This window comes from Colias philodice, chromosome 13, assembly GCF_061535455.1.
Source record: "Colias philodice isolate Cphi_HAF_F1 chromosome 13, ilColPhil1 Martin Lab GWU primary, whole genome shotgun sequence".
Lineage (NCBI taxonomy): Eukaryota > Metazoa > Arthropoda > Insecta > Lepidoptera > Pieridae > Colias > Colias philodice.
The window spans coordinates 3091585-3111013 of record NC_143098.1 but is presented as its reverse complement, the minus strand read 5'-3'; the positions used below and the strand labels follow the sequence as shown (position 1 = coordinate 3111013).

Below are 19429 nucleotides of genomic sequence, written 5' to 3'. Positions count from 1 at the left end.
CAAACTTATAAACTCCGAAACTTAATGTTGGAATTACCTAGCTGTTTTCCTGATGAAAATGTTCATATATACCTCCCGAACTTCTTAGTAAGTAGTTTTTGATATGAATTAGTAATAAAATCCGATGTGGTGGCTGCTATTATAGTTAATCTTTTTTAGAAAAAGAGGGTTATTTAAGTATGACATCTATGTCTGTCTGTCTGTCTCGACGCATCGTAGCTCTCAAACAGACCGATTTCTATGCGTTTTTTTTTTTCACAAATGGCTTACACTAGGTACACACATATACGCGTGTCAAATTGTAATTCCAAGATTGCTGACTGGGGCTTTTTATTTAATTTTTGTGTTTAAAGTTAATCAACAAACGCAAACAAAGGCGACAAAAACAAAAGCCTTAGAAATAAGAAGCTTTAAAGCTTTTTTGGTACCTTATATTATGACTTCGTGGCGTAGATAATATGTTGTCATGTCTTATAGCTCGATATTACTCAATACCAGCTCTACTAGCCCTTTGAAGTGGGACACAAATTGATTTAACTCATCAGAAATAGCGGTGAATTGGCCCGAGATGAACACTTTGCTTCCTATACCAGTTAAACAGATTTCACAGAGGAATGAACTATCTATAACGTTTAATTGATATTAACGCTTACAATAAATAATAAAAGAAGAGTTAAAGATGTCCTAAATTTTGTTTAGAACTTTTATTATAATTTTTTTATACATTCTTTAGTTACGTACTATATAAATGTATATATAAAGGATGTTTTTAAGCGCGTCACACACGGTGAAGATACTATAATATTTTATGTTAAGATTCTCTAATATAAAATATTACAGTATCTTAAGGTATCCGGTATCAGCGTTCTGACCATCATTTTTCTTTTTGTCATTGCGCTGTAGAACCGCCATCCTGTACAAATGACCCGAAACACTGACACAAAATTTCGGGTCATTTTTCTTAACATAAAATATTATAGTATCTTCACCGTGTGTGACGCGCTTTATAGCAAAAAATGATGATCGCAAAGAAATAATAGGTGTTACAGAAAAAAGATAAATTTTCACGACCTACATATTTTCACCAACTCGCGTCGTCTAAAGAAGAAGGCAGGTAAGAACTATTGTTATTCTAAGTATTTAATATTTATATACCTACTTAAAAACTCTCGTACAAAAGTGACGCATAGGTATAGCTAAAATCTCGATTAAGTGTTTATTTTATTATTATAGATTTATTTTATTATTATAGAATGTAATTGCAAGACTATTTGAAATAAATCTATCGAATTTCAATAGTCATTAATCAAGATGTATAGATAGCTATTCAAAAACATAAATTAACGTAATTTTGCTATACTGAGGTATAATAGTCTTTAGAGTAAACAAAGTTATTATCGATATTACATATACAATAGACTATAATTTACAATTTATTCATAAAAGAGAAACAGATCAAGTTGAAAATTTTCTTAGCACAGCGTGGAGTCCGCGGCGACGTCGCGACTGGATTGAAAATAACTATAAGTACCTACTTACAAAATGAGCTTTCCCCTTGTAAAATATTCTTCCTATGTATGCTTCCCAGTACCTATTATATGGTTTAACGTTTATTTTCTCGTTACAGATTCTATAAATTGTATGATATACTTGAATGCATCGAGGTTAATTTGAGTAATTTTAGACGATAAATCGAAAGAAGATAACTATAGGTAATTCCAAATTAACATGCTGATAAAAAATCTTATGATTTTTCAAAATAATTAATGCTCTACTATATTCTAGGTATATATTCTTATGTATACCTAAACCATCAGTTTGATAATTATTTATGGTGAAAGTCGAAAGATTTGCATACCTAAAAAATATAGCGACCATTTTATAACATGTGAACAAGTTACAAGGTTTTTTTTTTTATTCGTTACACGTGACAAAGAATTTAGTGTAACATACACGTGATCGTTTTTACTCTGTGTTAATTAAAACTTTAAAGTGAAAATCCGTTTTCAGGTCGAATTCAATTTCACTGTGTCAAATATCGGACAGATTAACTCTATTCTATGTAAATGAACTGAATTGATTGGAGGATTATTACATTATATTATGAGTTAACACAAGCGGGTATAATTTATTTGACACAATTAAAAAAAAATTGGAAAGTCCAAAAGAGCACAAGCATGCCTCGAAAGCTTACCTAATCTATACCAATAATAAAATTGGAGTCTATTTATTAGTGTAATATTGAAATAACCGATTTTTACTATAAATGTACACTGCTAAAATACCAAAATAGTTAGTAACTTAGTAATTTTTAAAATTTTTGTGTCTGTCTGTTTGTTCTGGCTAATCTCTGGAACAGCTGGACAAAATAATATCGAGGTTAAAATGGTTTAATAAAGCATACACCAGTAGGATAGGAGTAGCCAATTAAGGTATAACGGATACTACGTTCGTGTCCGTCCGAAAAATAATCTAAGCGCGAATGTTTCAGTGCATTTTCTATGTTACTCTTAACTGGTATATTAACAAATATAGTTAAGAGACGTCAAAAATGGCTATAAACGTTGTTCCAAAAAAGCATAGTTCTAGGCAAAAAATGCCACTAGAAACAAATAACAGGGTTAGCGCCAAGTATGTATGGAGTTTTGTTACCCATGTAAAATGAAAGATCCTTGTAGATTAAACTTTTAATCAATCTTTCACTATTACAATATGTTAGTTATATACTATACAATGTTTCACCTCATTGTGGTATTCAGTACATATACAACAGGAACTGCGTATCTATCAACTACGTATTAACTGCGTAATAAGTGGTAATAATAAAACATAACCTCAATGGTAATAACTAGAGAAAATGTGGAGAAAATTACCTAACGGTCGAATCTATTTGAAATCCGGTCAAGTGCGTTCCGTTCGTTCCGTTTTTCCGTCCAATTACAGCACTAGAGCGCATTATGCGGCATAATGCTTAACGTTGAATGTTCCAACTACAGCAACGCTTCGCACAATCGAGCACTCTTAAAAGTAATGCGCGTGAATTGATGCGTGCAATCGATTTATCGTTAGTAATTATTAATTGTTGGAAAAAAATTTAAAGCTATCGTTTCATTGTAGTTTTTTCGAAATAATTAAAGTTAATTCAAATTGTGTTAAAAAAATAAATATAAGTATGGATGAAGGTACAAACATTGAAAAAAATGTTAATGAAATAATCAAAATCCAAATTACTTAAAATAACCGTAAATATTTTTCAACCAATTATTATGTAAGTATACCACTTTATTTACACATTAATGAGGTTATTGCTAACTCTATGAATATTTTTTTTTTCAACACTGAACTTATATCAAACTAAAAACTTAACTTAACTTAGCGCAACCTGCTGGTGCGTTTCACGTTCCAATTAAGCATCAGCATAATTCGGCATTGTGCGCCACTGAGTCGCATTATGCTCTGTAATTGGAAAACAGCCATTGGCCTTTAAGTGTTATGGATTGTATACGTGTGTATACACTTCCGTTTTTCTCCTGCTACAATAGGTTTGAACCTTAGAGTATATATTACAGTAGTATAGAGCGCGTGTATTGCACAAATTGCTTAGTGCGCATCGTAGGCAGATGAGCTATAGATATTATATAGATGTGTGTGTGACAAATAGGGATGGGTAGGTATCAATTGCGTGCCGAGCTATAGATAAGTTATGTAAATAAATATGTATCATAGGTAAATTTTATGTTCAATATGTTATTAAAGGAGAAATGTATGAATAAAGTATAAATATGTAATTTTAAATTTGTTTGTCAAGTGAATAAAGTGTCTTTATTCCATTTGAGTATTTCTTGTATTGATTATAAGTACTTTAAAAAAATATGTTTGATTGGAATATCAGAAAAACGTATGGACTTCTTAAATAAAAAATCTTAAATATTAAAATTTATAAAATAAAAGATCGGGTTTATTGCCATTTTTTTTTAAATTTATCGACCAATAATAATAATGTTTTAAAACTGAGAAAAAAATATTGTGTGGTTTTATGAAACCACGGTAAAAGTGAAACATTTCCGAACACTGCTTTATACCTACTCGGCAGCCGACCGTCACGCGACATGCGCTACACAGACCAAAAAGTTTTAGACGATGTAATAAAAGTTTCACTTTAAAGTTAATAATTTAAAATGAAAGAAAAAATAATATTCATAATTTCTTTATGTAATTTTATCCATTCTTTACCTACCAAAATCTTCAATATCAATTTAGCGGTCCATGTATCGTAACATTACATACTTTACATCACTACATAGTATAAAACAAAGTCGCTTTCTCTGTCCCTATGTCCCTATGTCCCTTTGTACGCTTAAATCTTTGAAACTACGCAACGGATTTTGATGCGGTTTTTTTTAATAGATAGAGTGATTCAAGAGGAAGGTTTATATGTATAATAACATCCATTAAATAGTGGAGAAGTACTGTTATTTTTGAGGTTTCTAATGTGATGTCGTAAATAATTACATTTTTTCTGCTTATATTGCAAACGCAGGCTGAACCCTACGAGTTTTATCAAAATAATGTACTAAGTATTGTACACATTGAAGAGGTCTACAGAAAAGTCTGTGATGGTATATGTCTATCTCTTATGGATAACCCACAATAACTTTTTTTGTCATTTACTTTTTACGACAAATAACGGCTAATTTTCGAAGCGATTTTAACCAATACAGCATTAATCCTTAACCAATTAAATACCTTGAATACATTGTTCATTTAATATAAATCTATATGGCCCTTCACACCGTATGATTTAAGTGAATATTTTCGAAGATATTATAGATTTAAAAATTGCGGGACGTAGCGTTTGCGGCGGTACCGGCCGGCCGCCATTGCACCCGTGCGAAGCCGGGGCGGGTCGCTAGTTTACACTATAATACATTCGCATTCATAATATTAGAAAGTGTATCATACAAAACACACCACAAAATTATTTATTATGAATTTTTAAAAGAGTTTTAATTTTAAAGTAAAATAAATAATATGTTAAAATATAGTTCTTCTAGTAAATTATTATCGAATACAGCGTTGGTCAAGTCACATCACTACGATGACGTGGCGGAAGTGAGGCGCGCGAAGGGTGCGCGCGCGAGCCTGCGCGTGTCCACCTCCCACTTCCCCTTCACCACCGCGATACTATATTTATTTTCATAAAAATAAGTACAACAATCGACACCGATGAAATGTGATACTGGATTTCAAATTTGTGTTTTTTCTAGTATCGTTCTTGCAAGATCAAAGTTCAAACTGCACATTTCACCATGTTTATTCGTAAATATGAAAAAAATCCCCAGAGAAACGCACTTCGATAGCACTCAACCACGACTAAACGCGCTCGCGGCGGGAACGTCGTGTTGTTCCCACCTGTGCCTACTGTTCCCGCTTCGTTGTTCGCACTCTATAGGTAGTATATATTATACTCTAAAAGGCTTATTAGACCACCCAATTTTTAGGGACCCTAACCCTAACTAAGAGTGGTGTAATAAGACTTAGGGAGTTAGTGTCCCGATTTAGGGCGATCGGGTCTGCCCGATCTGCCTAGCTCCCTAAGCGCCCTGCAGATTGGGTGATGTAATAACGTTTAGGGCGGTTAGGGAGCTCAGTTGCCGCGCGACTGTTGCGTGGAGTGGCTGCTTTTGTATGTAAGGTGTCACCAAACTTCCCTACTACAGGTTTATATAACTTAAAAGGGAAGTTCCAAATGTTTGTGATCACACCGCCATGTTAACAAATAAATAAATTGTTTAAATCAATTGTTTATTTAATTGTTTTAAAACTCAACAAGTGTTCAAATTGTTCTGCACCTACTCTAATTAATTCATTAAAACTCCCGGTTAAAGCACGCTTAGTATTTGCATATTTGAAAGCTTTTCACGTAACCGCAAATACTCTTTCATCCAGATCTTTCTCTTCTTTTTTTAATATTTGTTATTGCGTCAACGGTTGCCACTGCTACAGTAACTTTTTGAAGTTTCGATACTGACGGCGGCATAATGTAAAATGCAACAATACGTTTATCTCTCTAGACATTCGCGTATAAACTGAGTTAGGGCCCAATTCGCAGAGAAGTGTAATAAGCGCCACACTAACTAGGGAACACGCCCACCCTAGATGCAGGGCCCTTCATATCGGGTAGTGTAATAAGCCTTTAAGGCCTGAACGGCGCATTAATTTATTAAATTTATGGTGCAATAATGCGCTAATGCGGGAACTTTTTGGCCGTTGGATGACGCTGTCAGATGAGGCGTTGTTTTAAGCCTGAAGCCACAGTTTTAGGCTTAGATCAGTTGTTTTATTTTAATGAAACTTTACCTCTATTATTTTTCAGATATTGTGGTGTATGAGCAGTGAAGTAATGCGGTTGCGTATAAATCAAAATGTATAAAGAAAGTTTGAGTTTTTGAAAAGTACGATATTATAGATACGTAAAATTATCGTAAATAGGGAAAAACTCACTAGTATATCGTTTAATCTGTGGAGAAAAATTATAACCACACCAAATTACATATCAAATGACGTTTTTCAAGATACCTACGGCCTACGGGGTTATTTCTGAATAACGCGCTCCGCTAAAAGTAGTTGCATTGCATGTATATTTTTTATGAGACTTTGTGGTTTAAAGGAGCAGCCAGCCAGCCAGCAGCTGGTGAGCAACAATAATATATTGTAATACTGTGTCCCAGTTGAATAGTATTACAATATATTATATTATTGTAATAGTGTGACTGGGATACGTCGTCTGCTGTGGTCGTCTGGTATCGTACATGGCAATCACAGAGCAAGTAATATATTAATGGCAATCAAATAATGATTGTGTCATTTGTCAATCATTGCATTTTGTCATGTAAAACCGCTACCTATTAGCTAGTTCAATGAAGAAACGAATCTTCAATGGCGGCCAAAGCTGACTTTGACAGATGGTAGGATCAGCAAAAAAGAAAATAAAAATAACGTAAATTGATAATTATTTTATTTATTATTTTGTTAATTATTTTAATTTGTTTGTTGACAAACTGTTTTGTTATGATATTTGTGTATTTATATGAACTATCAAATGACATATACAGAACGCAACAAAATCCCCATTAATACTCGTAGTCTCGTAATTAGCCCATAAACTGAACAACTTTCCCCAAAGAATATATTATTAAAGAAAATATTATTTACTATAGCAAATACATAATTGTCATTCTAAATATAAATGGCGAAAATGTTACAAACTAAAAAAAAAAATTAGGCTCGCCGGTACAATAATTACCCAAAACTTGGTGATATTACTGTGAAAAGTTCATATTATTTCTTGTCCATATTTTTTTTTTGCAATTTCAAGGCAATTCTCAAAACTTTAAACTCCAATATCTCAGAAACTAAGTGACTCCTCACCCCCCCCCCCCCTTTGGAGGAGGGATTCCCACCACTCCCCCCTCCCCTCCCCCCACACAAAAACCTTAAATTCGAGGGTTGTATTTGTACACTTCTTCCAAAAATTATAACAGGGAAAATTAAATACATTTTACTTTACCCTATTTTTTTTTGCATACCGTACGGCCGTGTGTGAGCGAGAGGGAATGATAAGCGCCGCCATTGAAGATTCGTTTCTTTAAAGAACTGACTAATAGATATTTAAACTTTAGAAAAGTTTTTTTTTATATATATTTTTCTTTCAAGTATTTCAGACGTCTGCTTTATTCATATATAATAATGCAAAATGGGTGACGAAATAATGTATGATACAGCAAATACACAAACTCAAACTCAAAATTCTCAAGTTGAATTGAGTCAAACAAACACTCCATCCGCGATTCCTGTTATTTGGGGCAGGCTGTATTCAGGAAATTACTGGAAGAAATATGGGTTGGAGAAACCTGACTATTATGGTAATTTTATTTTATATTAATAATTCTACAATGTGCGTTTCATAGAAATTCACTTTTAATTCTACCTTCAGTGAAATTTTTCTGAAAATTTTACTAATCTTTAATATTTTTTAGACCTTATACAACCAGATTTTACACTAGGAAGAGCATTATCATGCAATATTGTAGTAAAGAAAGAAACTGTGGAAGAAAGAATTCTCAAAAGTGTGAGCAAACAACATTTTGTTATTAGAAGAGATATGACGTAAGTACGCATGAAAACAACTTAAGTTTCTATAAATCTTTACTATCTAACACATTCTTTTAAATAAAATTCTAGTGAACCATTAAATCCAGCTATCCTGACTGACTTATCATACAATGGTACTTATGTAAATGGTGTACAAATTGGGAAGAACATGAGTAGAGTATTAGATGACAATGATGTTATAGCTATTACACATAAAAGTGTTGCAGGTATACACAATATAAATACATTTTATTTAGCTTCTTTATAATAAGACATCATGTCATTATGAATATTTATTTTTAAATTGAGTAAGTATCAGATACTTTGTTTTATTTTGAAATTTGTTCATTTTTTTTTCAGTATTTTTATTTAAAGACCTACTTAAGAACAAACAAGATAATATTCCTAGAAAAATCACACAGAAGTATTATATTTCAAGAGTATTGGGACAGGGAGCGTGTGGAGTTGTTAAATTAGTGTATAATAAAGTATGATTTTCTTTTCTTTCTTTTTTTGTCAAAAGCTTGAGTACCATTCCAAGTTTACATCTCCTATCTTATGGAATTCAAAAAAATTGACTAAATTACAGGCTGGAATTAATTACACACATTATATAATAATACAAACATTAAAGAATGGAAATTCTCTATTACGTTTCTATTATTTTTCAGGTGACATGTACAAAATATGCAATGAAAATAATAAAGAAATGCAGACTTACTAACGGACAAATGAATCATCTGAATGACCCAATGAAAATTATGAATGAAGTGAAAATATTAAAAGCTTTGAAACATGTAAGTTATTTTTATGTTTTTAAACATAGTTGATAGTGCAGATGTCTCATACAGTTTGTTTATAAATGTGATAATAATTATCTTCGTCAGTACTTGATCAGCATTTTGAATGTTTATATTCTAAGAAGTAAATTAATAATAGTCTGCTTCTGTATTCTATGTGTAAAATATATATATGAATATCATAAATTATATGTATGAATATAAAATACTTGCTGAATCCTGCAGTTTTTCCTGTAATATTCTGGTGCACAAGCTACAATATTCAAAGTCATATTTAAAATCAAAAATAACGTAACTATGTTTTAACTGTAATTTCTTATTTTAGCCATTTATAATTGCAACAGAGGAAGTGATAGATTCAAAAGATGCTGTGTACATTATCTTAGAACTGATGCAAGGTGGAGAGCTATTTGACAGAATAACGAAACAGGGACATTTGTCTGAGAGACTGACTAGGTTCTTCTTCAAACAAATTGTGCTAGCAGTTAAATATCTACACTCTCAGGGCATCACTCACAGAGACCTGAAGGTATGATCTAGTTTATTTTTCAGGTTCATTTGTACTTTAACAGTGTCAAATGTTGTTTTTTTATTACATTTTTTTCTCAAATTTTCTCAATATAGGAAATAAAAAGGATGATTAATATGTTTTGTATTATTTGATATTGGATTTTTAATTGTAAAATACAAAATTGCTCATTTTACAGCCTGAGAATGTGCTACTCGAGAGTAAGAAAGACGAAACACTAGTGAAAATAACAGATTTTGGTTTGAGCAAGTTTGTAGGAGAGGATAGCTTCATGAAGACAATGTGCGGCACTCCAATATACCTCGCTCCAGAAGTATTAAGGGCCAATGGACAGAACTGTTACGGCCCTGAGGTTGATGTTTGGAGTCTGGGTGTCATATTTTTTGTATGGTAAGAGTATGTTTAACCACTACATGGTATAAAACAAAGTCGATTTATCTGTCCTTGTGTATGCATGTATGCTGAAATCTTTAAAACTATGCAACGGATTTTGATGCAGTTTTTTTTAATAGATAGAGTGATTCAAGAGGTAGGTTTTAGTATATTATTTATTAGGTTTTAGACAAAGCGGGCGGAGCTACGGGTGGAAAGCTAGTGTTATGTTGTTGTTACTTCATATTATATCCTAGTTACATGCATTTTTCTACATATTATTTTATGATATGATTTTGTATTTGTAATATAAATTAGGACCCAACTTTTTTTTAATTCTATCAAAGTATTTTCTCTCAGTAACCGTTTATTTCTCGCCATCTATAATTAATTTTCATAGTGTTAATATATTTTTACATCGAACCTGTTCACTATCTCCACAATAGGCATAACGACAGTATCCATAAATGATCGTATTAATAGTGTTTTTTAGGGAAAATGTATAATAAATAAATTAAATATAGTTTAACTTAGAAATCTTAAAAACATTAAGATTAATGAGATTATCAATAAAATAAAACATTGAAATTCTGCAGTTGGCCATTTTGACTAAAACACGCGTGACGTCACGCTTAAGTAAACAACTCACGTCAGATGTGTTTTGTTGTTAGGAATATGTTGAGAATACGCATTTTTATTTATTTTCTATTGTTTCACGTATGCTTTATAGACTCAGAATAGAAATATAATTACGAATTCACGAATACGTGGTTCGGAGTTCTCCGCGCCAACTTTATACAATCACTAGCGGTCCGCCCCGGCTTCGCCCGTGGTACATATTTCGCAATAAAAGGTAGCCTATGTTCTTTCTCAGGGTCTAAAGATTATCTGTGCCAAATTTCATCAAAATCGGTCCAGTAGTTTATGCGTGAAAACCATACATACATACATACATACATACAAACCTTTCCTCTTTATAATATTAGTATAGATTTCTTATTATTTTCTCGCTTGAAATAATTACTAACACATTTTTTAGCATTATTTTTATGTGGAATCACACTGCAATACTGCACACCACTTATAAACTTTGAAATTCGTTTCTATAACACATATTAAATAAATGTTTTTTTAATTTTCTTCACAATGCTTACAAATAAATACGTATTTACTAAAGAGTGACGTCACACCTACTCCATGACACCTGCGAGCTGTTTTGGCACAGTTAATAAATATTTTATGAAAAATGGCTTTTATCTTCGTTAAATTTAAGTATATTACCGAAATATAGGGTTTTTCTTGTATAGTAAACGTATACACACATAATGGAAGAGGATTTCAAAATCTTTCGTCATGCCTATTATATTATATCCTTCAGCCTAGTGGGGTACCTGCCGTTCTCAGCGGATTACCGCGAGATGTCGCTGGGCGAGCAGATAGCGACGGGCAGCTACCGGGTGTCGGGCGCGCACTGGCGCGGCGTGTCGGCGCCCGCGCGCCTGCTCATGCGCCGCATGCTCACCGTGCCCGTGCAGCGACGGATCACGCTCGACGAGATACTGCAGCACCCGTGGATGCAGGTGTGTGGTACAGTGGTATATAATATACGAGTGGTTTTTTTTTTTATGTCAGAGCAAGCAAAGGAGCAGGTGGGCCACCTGATGTGTGGTCACCACCGCCCATAAACACTTCACTAGAAGTGTTACAGGTGCTTTGCCGGCCTTTTATGGACAAATAAACTCTTTTCTTGAAGGCCCCAATATCGTAGTTGGAAGCGGTCAAGGTCTTTCCTTCTTTATAATAGAAACTGCGCTCAGCCTAGTTGGTCGCTCGCCGTTCACAGCATAACACGAGTTGTCACTACGCGAGTAGATGTTAATCGTTATTCGCGATATTCGTTAGTGATGCGGTGCATGCCCACCGTCCCAGCAGGTAAATCACGCTCGATAAAATAAAAGTGCACCGGTTTCTTTTTAGTGTCAATGGGCGAAATTTCATGCACAAACAAGAATAGCAATTCATGATTAATATTAAATAAAAGTATTGGTGTTTCAGGATGACGAAGTGAACCTCAGAATTGACATACTCCTCTCACAAACGCAGATGAAGCATGGATATCTCTCCGTATCATCTAAATCGGATGAAGAGAACAATAACTCGTCACAAAACAAAGAGAATGTTGTAAGACTCGTCGCAGCCAATAAGAGAGCTCTAAGTGACAGTTATAATTCGTGCGAACCAATCCCGAAGAAACTGCGGTGCGATGAAGATACCAGTTCGACGAATAGCTTTTGTTCTGAAGAATAATTCGTTTTAAAGGTTTTATTTTTGATATAGCGATTGAGTTGTGCGTTTGCGTAAAGAAATTTTATGATAGAATGCAAGAAAATTGCAATTTGAAGGTTTAACAAGAAGGGAAAAAACCAGACGATATTTTACATAAGGTAAAATATATTGAGTTCTGATTCTAAATTCTGCCTGGGAATTGCATTGATTTTATGTTAGCACTATTCAGTTCTTGTTGTATGATGATTTTTAAATTAATATTAATATAATTATCAGTCAAGCAAAATAGTAAGGACTTAATTCTCTTGATTTGTTTTAAACTTTTATAAATATCGCCTCAAACTCAATCGCTTTTGTGATATGAAAGCCTTAATTATTATTGACTTTTTAACATTTTAATGATTCTCATGTTAATTTTAATTTTTAATGTTTCCTATTTTTGTTAATTTGTGATTATTATTTGATTTTGATAATTTTAGAATTCTATGAGTATTATTTTGTTCCAATGTTGGTTTAATTTTTTAAATTGATAAGGTTGATAGCTACCTCTTAAATATAAGCTAATGATAATCCCACCGGGTAAAATTATATAATGTGTGTGTTATGGATATCGAAACAGGTTTTCGAATACATTAATGAATAAGTGTTGACGGCCAGCTTTTAGACTGATTATATGATATTTTGGTATTTGTCTTATCAAGAGACGCGTCAAAATTAATGATAAGATTTTACCGATGAAACAGGCTTATTTTAATTGTATCCAGTGCCATACCTGTTACATCATGTTGAGAGATAATCGATAAATTTGTGATTCTGGTGTACGAACGCCAAATTTGTATTTTCGTTAATAAAACAAAAACATTTCAAAAATAAATTAATTATTTATTTTCAATTCCCTTCAATACTTTACACGATATTTACAAAAACAAGTTACTAATTATTTATTATTATTAGGAATTTTAAACAATTCAGTCTTGATTGATATTCATCACAGTTTAACTTTGCAAACATTCACAATACCTTACTAAGTTACACAAAATAAGTAACACACCGAATACACACCTGTGCCACGAATATAAATGTTTTAATTCAAGCTAAATATTTTTAAATAATTTCAAGATTGATAAAATGAAGTTAGAAAGTATGGTTGATAGAAAGAATGGGTTCTTAAGATTAGAACTTAATAGTTGAAAGAATTGAAATTTTATGAAACTTTAACAGTCTTAATTCGAGATACACCAAATACAGATGGGAAAATAAACACTAGAGTTTTGAAAATGTTTCAAAGAGAAAAACGAGAATAGATCTAGTAAAGTATAAGATGAATAAATACTGATTACCCAAATTCGTGACACAGATCATAATCTTACAAATCACTACATTTTTCACAAATCACTTAAATGCATGAAATAAATAAATGAAAATCAACTACACTCAGTTTTTGTTGAAAAAAAATACTTTTATACAAATCACTTATAAGGGTGAATTCACATTGATGTACAATAACTAACCTACGAATGAAATGACTCCCTTATTAAATAACAAAATAATTATTATTCTTGTACTAACAAATTACACTTCATGTAACTGAATTAGGATACAATCTAGCCAAAAAAAATAATACTAATAAATTAATGAATCGAATTAGTTTAATATTTCCTAAATCAATGTGACCACCCTTATAAATAACACTTTAAACAGAACATTTCGAGTATATTAAGCCCTGTAAGGCCATCTGCAAACCGTTAAACTGCATGAACACAACATCATTACAATACCAAATTTTGCATTGATCCGTTACTCTACATTGCATATAATAATCAGGATAAAACAAAAAATAAATAAACCTTTATATTCTTGTGTAACAAGTGCTTGAGGTAATAATACATTGGCAAATAAATATATGTACTTAACTGAGGTGTGAGGCGTCCTCAGGACTTCGGAAAAACTAAGCGTAGGCACAATATATGTTCTTATGTGATGCCCAATTTGGATAACTTACACGCAATTTGTTCACTAAACTATATCACTTTACATAACCCAAACTATCCGCTGTGCATACTTAATCAGTCTTCTCTCGTTCCAATGTTAAACTGTATGACACGTATGATGCATACATGTTAACAGTTCTATATTATATTGAAACGCAGCTTAGTGAAAGTTTAGGCTCTCACAGATCTATTTGCTCTAAATCGACTGTAAATATCCTATTCTCCGCCTATAGCTTCGTCTTGCGCGTTGCTGTGGGATGGTTCAGCGTTCTGGGCTTCGGCTTCTGTGGAGTAAACAAAATACGACTTTAATATATATGGTATAAGGGTTAAAATAACATCAAGCGATTGTGTGCAAGCGAGAAGGCCATACAACTCACCTACACTATTTTTGAAGTACATAACTGAAAATAAATTAAGATGCATTTGAAAGCGCACAAAGATTAACTACTTAGGTGTAAAACTAGTGTTAGTGAAACAAAGCATAGAAATTGAAAGAAATATTGGAAAACTCAAAACTCGGCGATTTTAAATAGAAACAACTCTACTACTTTTTAAATGGCTGTGCTAATGACAAAATTATAAATAGCTAAAAATAGTAACAGTCTACATAAGAAAACACAACAAACAAACTACAATAAATAAAAGAGAAACAATATCAACAGTCACTAATCATAATTTAACCAATCTTAAGTACCTACACGCAACACACAAAAAAAACATTAGTATAGCATTGAAAATGGTCGAGTCAGCTAACACTGCTGGTCAGCTTTTGCTGAGCTTGCTGTCCTTTTACCTATTTATTTAAATCCTGCCAACCAAAAAGTCCTACAATATAACAACTACTAACCAGCGATAGCCCTGTCCACTTTGAGCTTATCCCGCACGATGTACATAGCGGTGAACAGGAAGAACACGCCGCCGATCACTTCGACGAAGCAAGTCACGAATAATGCGTATTGCAGTGAACGGAACTGCACGCTAGCGCTGGGGGCCTCGCCTGCTACTGAGAGCGCACGTTTCAGGGATTCCGATATCTGGGGAAAATAATAATTATTATGTGCAATGTGTTCAAATGTTTGTGAAGTTTGTTTAGAATATCATCATTATATTCTGAACTAACAGCTTGCCCCAGCTTCGCTCGCTCTGGTTAATCTGTTAAAAATCTGCATAGGTTACACCTGCGTACGTCTTAAATAGTGTAGCTTTCTATTAGTCAAAATAATTTTTGATCGTATCAATAACACGACTCGACAAAAAAATTTTTGTTCTTTGTCCTAAAGTTTATACTATTATTTTCCAGTTAGTTATGCACAAAAATGAAAAGAAAATACCTTTTTTCGGTATAGTTTGCTTTTGTGATAGTTATAATAATAATACTTTAAAAAGACCGCGCGGTGAGAGTGGGGTATTAACGTTTACACTGTGCCGCTAGATGGCACCCGAGTGATAAACAACCATCAGGTGTTATTTACAAGCCTAGAATAACTTAAAATGTCGTCACGAAAGTGCAAATACGATGCTGATGCATTTTGTTTTATATGTGGTCAATTTATTAAAGTTCGAGACGTGAAATATGAACTAAAGACATCTCACGTTCTCTGTGAAGCCTATGAAGCATATTTTGACTGTCCTGTACGAATCAAGATAAGCCATGGGCTCCACATGTTGCTTGTTATATAGTTATATAGTAAAAGGTGTTTGGAAGGTAAGGCAAATTACAAATTACAAATTTTAAGGCCATGGGCTGCAGGATGTCATTAAAAGTACATAATATGCTGCATGCTCATTTGGATAAATTTAAAAACAATATGGGAGTCTATTCCGAAGAGCAAGGAGAATGTTTCCATCAGGACATCATGAATTTTGAACAACGCTATCAAGGCCAATACAATGAAAACATGATGGGCGACTATATTTGGGGTTTATTGAGAGAAAGTAGCTATGAACATAAAAGAAAAAGTAAAAGTGTGCACTTTTAAGGTATTTTCCACTTTTCTGTAAGCTAATTTGATAGTAAAACTTAATAAAACTAATAAACATTTTTATTTCAATAGTTTTATTTTCAATCAAAAATTAAAATCCGAGATTTTTAAAAATTTCGTTCAATCAGTCTTCTAAGCACAAAAGCAAAGTTTTTCATGCCATATATTTTTTTTCCGTCTAATTACGACCTGAACTACCGAAATTTAATGCTTTGCAACCAAGTCAAATTTCATGGTGACCCGTTGTAATCCAATCGGCTATTCCGAGAAGAGCCCTCCATGTGCATATTATAATTTTGAATTACCTATATTTACATATTTAATTATATAGTGTATTTTTAATTTGGTACAAAGACAGCAAATCCATGAGCCGTACTAATTACATTATAAAACAACAACAAATCCATTACTAGCTAAACATTGTTATTTATATTTTACTTCCAAACAAGAATCCATTTAAGTAAATAAATGAAGACACTCACCACACCAACCAAGTAAGGACTGCCAGCATCACCAAACATATGTGATATAAGAATTTGGAACGCTTCCGCAGTAGAACGACGGGGCGGAATCACAACATACTATAGCAAAAGAGAACTTATTATAATTAAAAGTTAGGTTTATCAACTATTTTTATATGAACATCTGTTGTAGAATCGCACCAAGCCGAAATAGCGGGTGGCTTCTACTACATTAGGGAAAATTACGTTAACACAAAATCGATGTTCGGAAATAGTGAGCAGCAAAAACAATGCACCACGTACCTTGGAGATGCTGCAGCACTCGATGAATTTGCGCCCAATCATCCGATGCGATACACGTGTTTCAATGGCCGCCGCGCGCGCACACAGCAGAGGAGCGGCTCGATCGAATGCGGAAGTACAAGTGTCGACCACTGTCGACTGTCGACTGTTTTGTGGTGCATGACAGTTGCAAAATAATTTGACAACCTTTGTTTGCATACTCTGTGCCAAACATCGATAATAGACACCACGATCAATTACACGGTAACGAAACATCCCGCCCACCAAAATGCCTATGGTATTTTCTGGTCAGACGATAAATAGAACATAATGGGAACGAGAACGATAAGAATGATCCGTATAATTATTGATGATACTTATTGATTACGATAAAAACTAGTTACCTAACTAATTGATTCTGTATAACACGATAGATGTTACACAGACACGATATCTTATTGCTAACGATAACTTAATGTCTAGATATCCTACGATACTAAAAGAATGATAAACGATTTAAGCTAGTCCTCGATTGGTAGAGGGCATAACTTAACCAACGGTCTTTGAATTATATGATTTTTCGCTGTTTTAACTACTGCAATCCGAGCTACACCATCAGAACCGGGTAAAAGATCCACTACTCTGGCAAGAGACCATTGTAGTGGCGCACGATTTTCATCCTTAATTATCACCATTGAGCCTATCTGAAGCGGTTTAGAATCCTTAGTCCATTTGGCGCGTTGTGTTAGTGAGTTAAGATACTCGTGTTTCCATTTGGACCAAAAACTCTGGTGAAATGATTGTAACAAATGCCACCGATGAAGCCGACTTATATTAACATTTGATAGATCTTCATCAGGGACAGCTGTCAAAGGCTCTAAGGTAAGGAAATGGCCTGGAGTTAAGACCGATAGATCATTTGGATCCGAACTGATTGCACAAAGCGGTCGCGAATTTAATACTGCTTCGATTTGCACGAAAAGCGTTGTAAGTTCTTCAAACGTAAGAACTTGATCACCAACTACACGAAGTAAATGAGATTTAGCCGCCTTGATTTGAATTTCCCATACACCACCGAAATGAGGAGCTGATGGAGGATTGAACTTAAATTCGATCTTTTCTAAATTAGAAGCTTGATGCATAAGAGACGATAATTGATTTCTTGCACCGATAAAGTTTGTTCCACAATCTGCGTGTATCACGTTACATCGACCACGGCGTGCCACAAAGCGTCGTAACGCAGCTATAAATGCGTCAGTGGACAGTGTAGACACCACCTCGAGGTGTACTGCTTTTGTTGTAAGACAAATAAAAAGACAAAGGTAAGCCTTTTCAATCTTAGCACCTCGATGTGGGCCTAATTTAATACGAAACGGTCCGCCGAAATCTACGCCTGCTATAGAAAATGGTTTGACTTGATTAACACGGTATGACGGTAAATCACTCATAAACGGTTGTAATGGCTTTGGATTAGTTCGATAGCATTGTATACATTTGCTTAAACGATTGCGTACAGTACGTTTTGCCGATATGATCCAAAATTGTTGAAGAAGTAAGAAATGCGTAGTATTGATGCCCGGATGCAAGTAGTTACGATGAATGTTGTCGATAATTAAAAACGTTAATGGATGATCAGACGGTAGAAAGGCTGGATGCCTTTGTTCGTATTCTAAACCTGCGCGTGAAATTCTACCGCCCACCCTGAGAATACCTAATCGATCGATAAATGGATTGAGTTTTCGAAAAGGTTTCGATAAAGGTTTGTTCGATTTAAGATTAGCAATTTCGTTCGAAAAGACCTGACTCTGTACATGTTTAACGATTTTTAATAATGCGTTATGTCTTTCAACGTTATTAATGAAATTATTACGATTAGCTTGAGCTGGGTTTTTAGAGTTATTGATAAAACGGTATACAAATGCCAAAATGTTAACGATTGTTTGAAATGATGAATAACGATTAAGTAAAGAGTCAATTATTGTTGGTTCGATTGGAGCTCTCTCTTCAGCGGAAAGAGCTACCTTACGTTGCTCCTTCTCCATAACGACCTTCTCCTCATTTGATGTGACAACAGCTGTATCCGTAGGCCAATTATCACTACCTTGGGTTAACCAGCACGGTCCCGCCCACCATAAGGCATTGTGCACAAGCTCACTCGGAAATAAACCTCGTGAACACAAATCAGCAGGATTATCACCTGAGGATACATGATGCCACCAGTCTGTAGGGGTGATATCCTGTATGTGACTGACACGATTCGCGACAAATGTTGTCCAACGCGAAGAATGAGAACGCAGCCAAGACAAAACGATGGTTGAGTCAGACCACAAATATACAGAATCAATATGAATACGAGAAAGATACGTATCTTTTACAAATTTGTAAAGATCTGATAGAAGAACTGCAGCACAGAGCTCGAGTCGTGGTAACGATGTATGTTTAAGAGGTGCAACTCGAGCCTTAGAGCAAACGAAGAAAACATGAATATTACCAACAGCATCTGTAACACGTAAATAGATGACAGCTCCGTATGCAAGGGTAGAACTGTCACAAAACCCATGTAGCTCAT

General features: G+C 33.9%; 3 protein-coding genes across 4 annotated transcripts in view; 1 reads left to right on the top strand and 2 right to left on the bottom strand.

Annotated features, from left to right (window-relative positions):
- Positions 1–19429, bottom strand: part of LOC149483256 (acetyl-coenzyme A transporter 1) — a 130893-nt gene that overhangs the window by 37944 nt on the left and 73520 nt on the right. The window lies entirely within an intron of this gene.
- LOC149483263 (ovarian-specific serine/threonine-protein kinase Lok-like) lies at positions 7671–12990 on the top strand. Its single transcript, XM_089702241.1, has 9 exons — positions 7671–7925; positions 8040–8169; positions 8245–8381; positions 8515–8642; positions 8826–8951; positions 9280–9483; positions 9662–9873; positions 11234–11435; positions 11911–12990. Exons 1-9 carry the CDS (start codon positions 7757–7759, stop codon positions 12160–12162), a joined length of 1560 nt encoding a protein of 519 aa, XP_089558367.1. The 5' UTR covers positions 7671–7756; the 3' UTR covers positions 12163–12990.
- Positions 13003–19429, bottom strand: part of spin (lysolipid transporter protein spinster) — a 36955-nt gene continuing 30528 nt past the window's right edge. For both annotated transcript variants that reach the window (XM_089702246.1, XM_089702244.1), the window contains exons 7-9: positions 16600–16698; positions 14983–15169; positions 13003–14416 (exon numbers count right to left, since the gene is read on the bottom strand). In XM_089702246.1, coding sequence (XP_089558372.1) covers positions 14349–14416; positions 14983–15169; positions 16600–16698 — 354 coding nt within the window. In that variant the 3' untranslated portion in view covers positions 13003–14348. The remainder of the gene's footprint in view (positions 14417–14982; positions 15170–16599; positions 16699–19429) is intronic.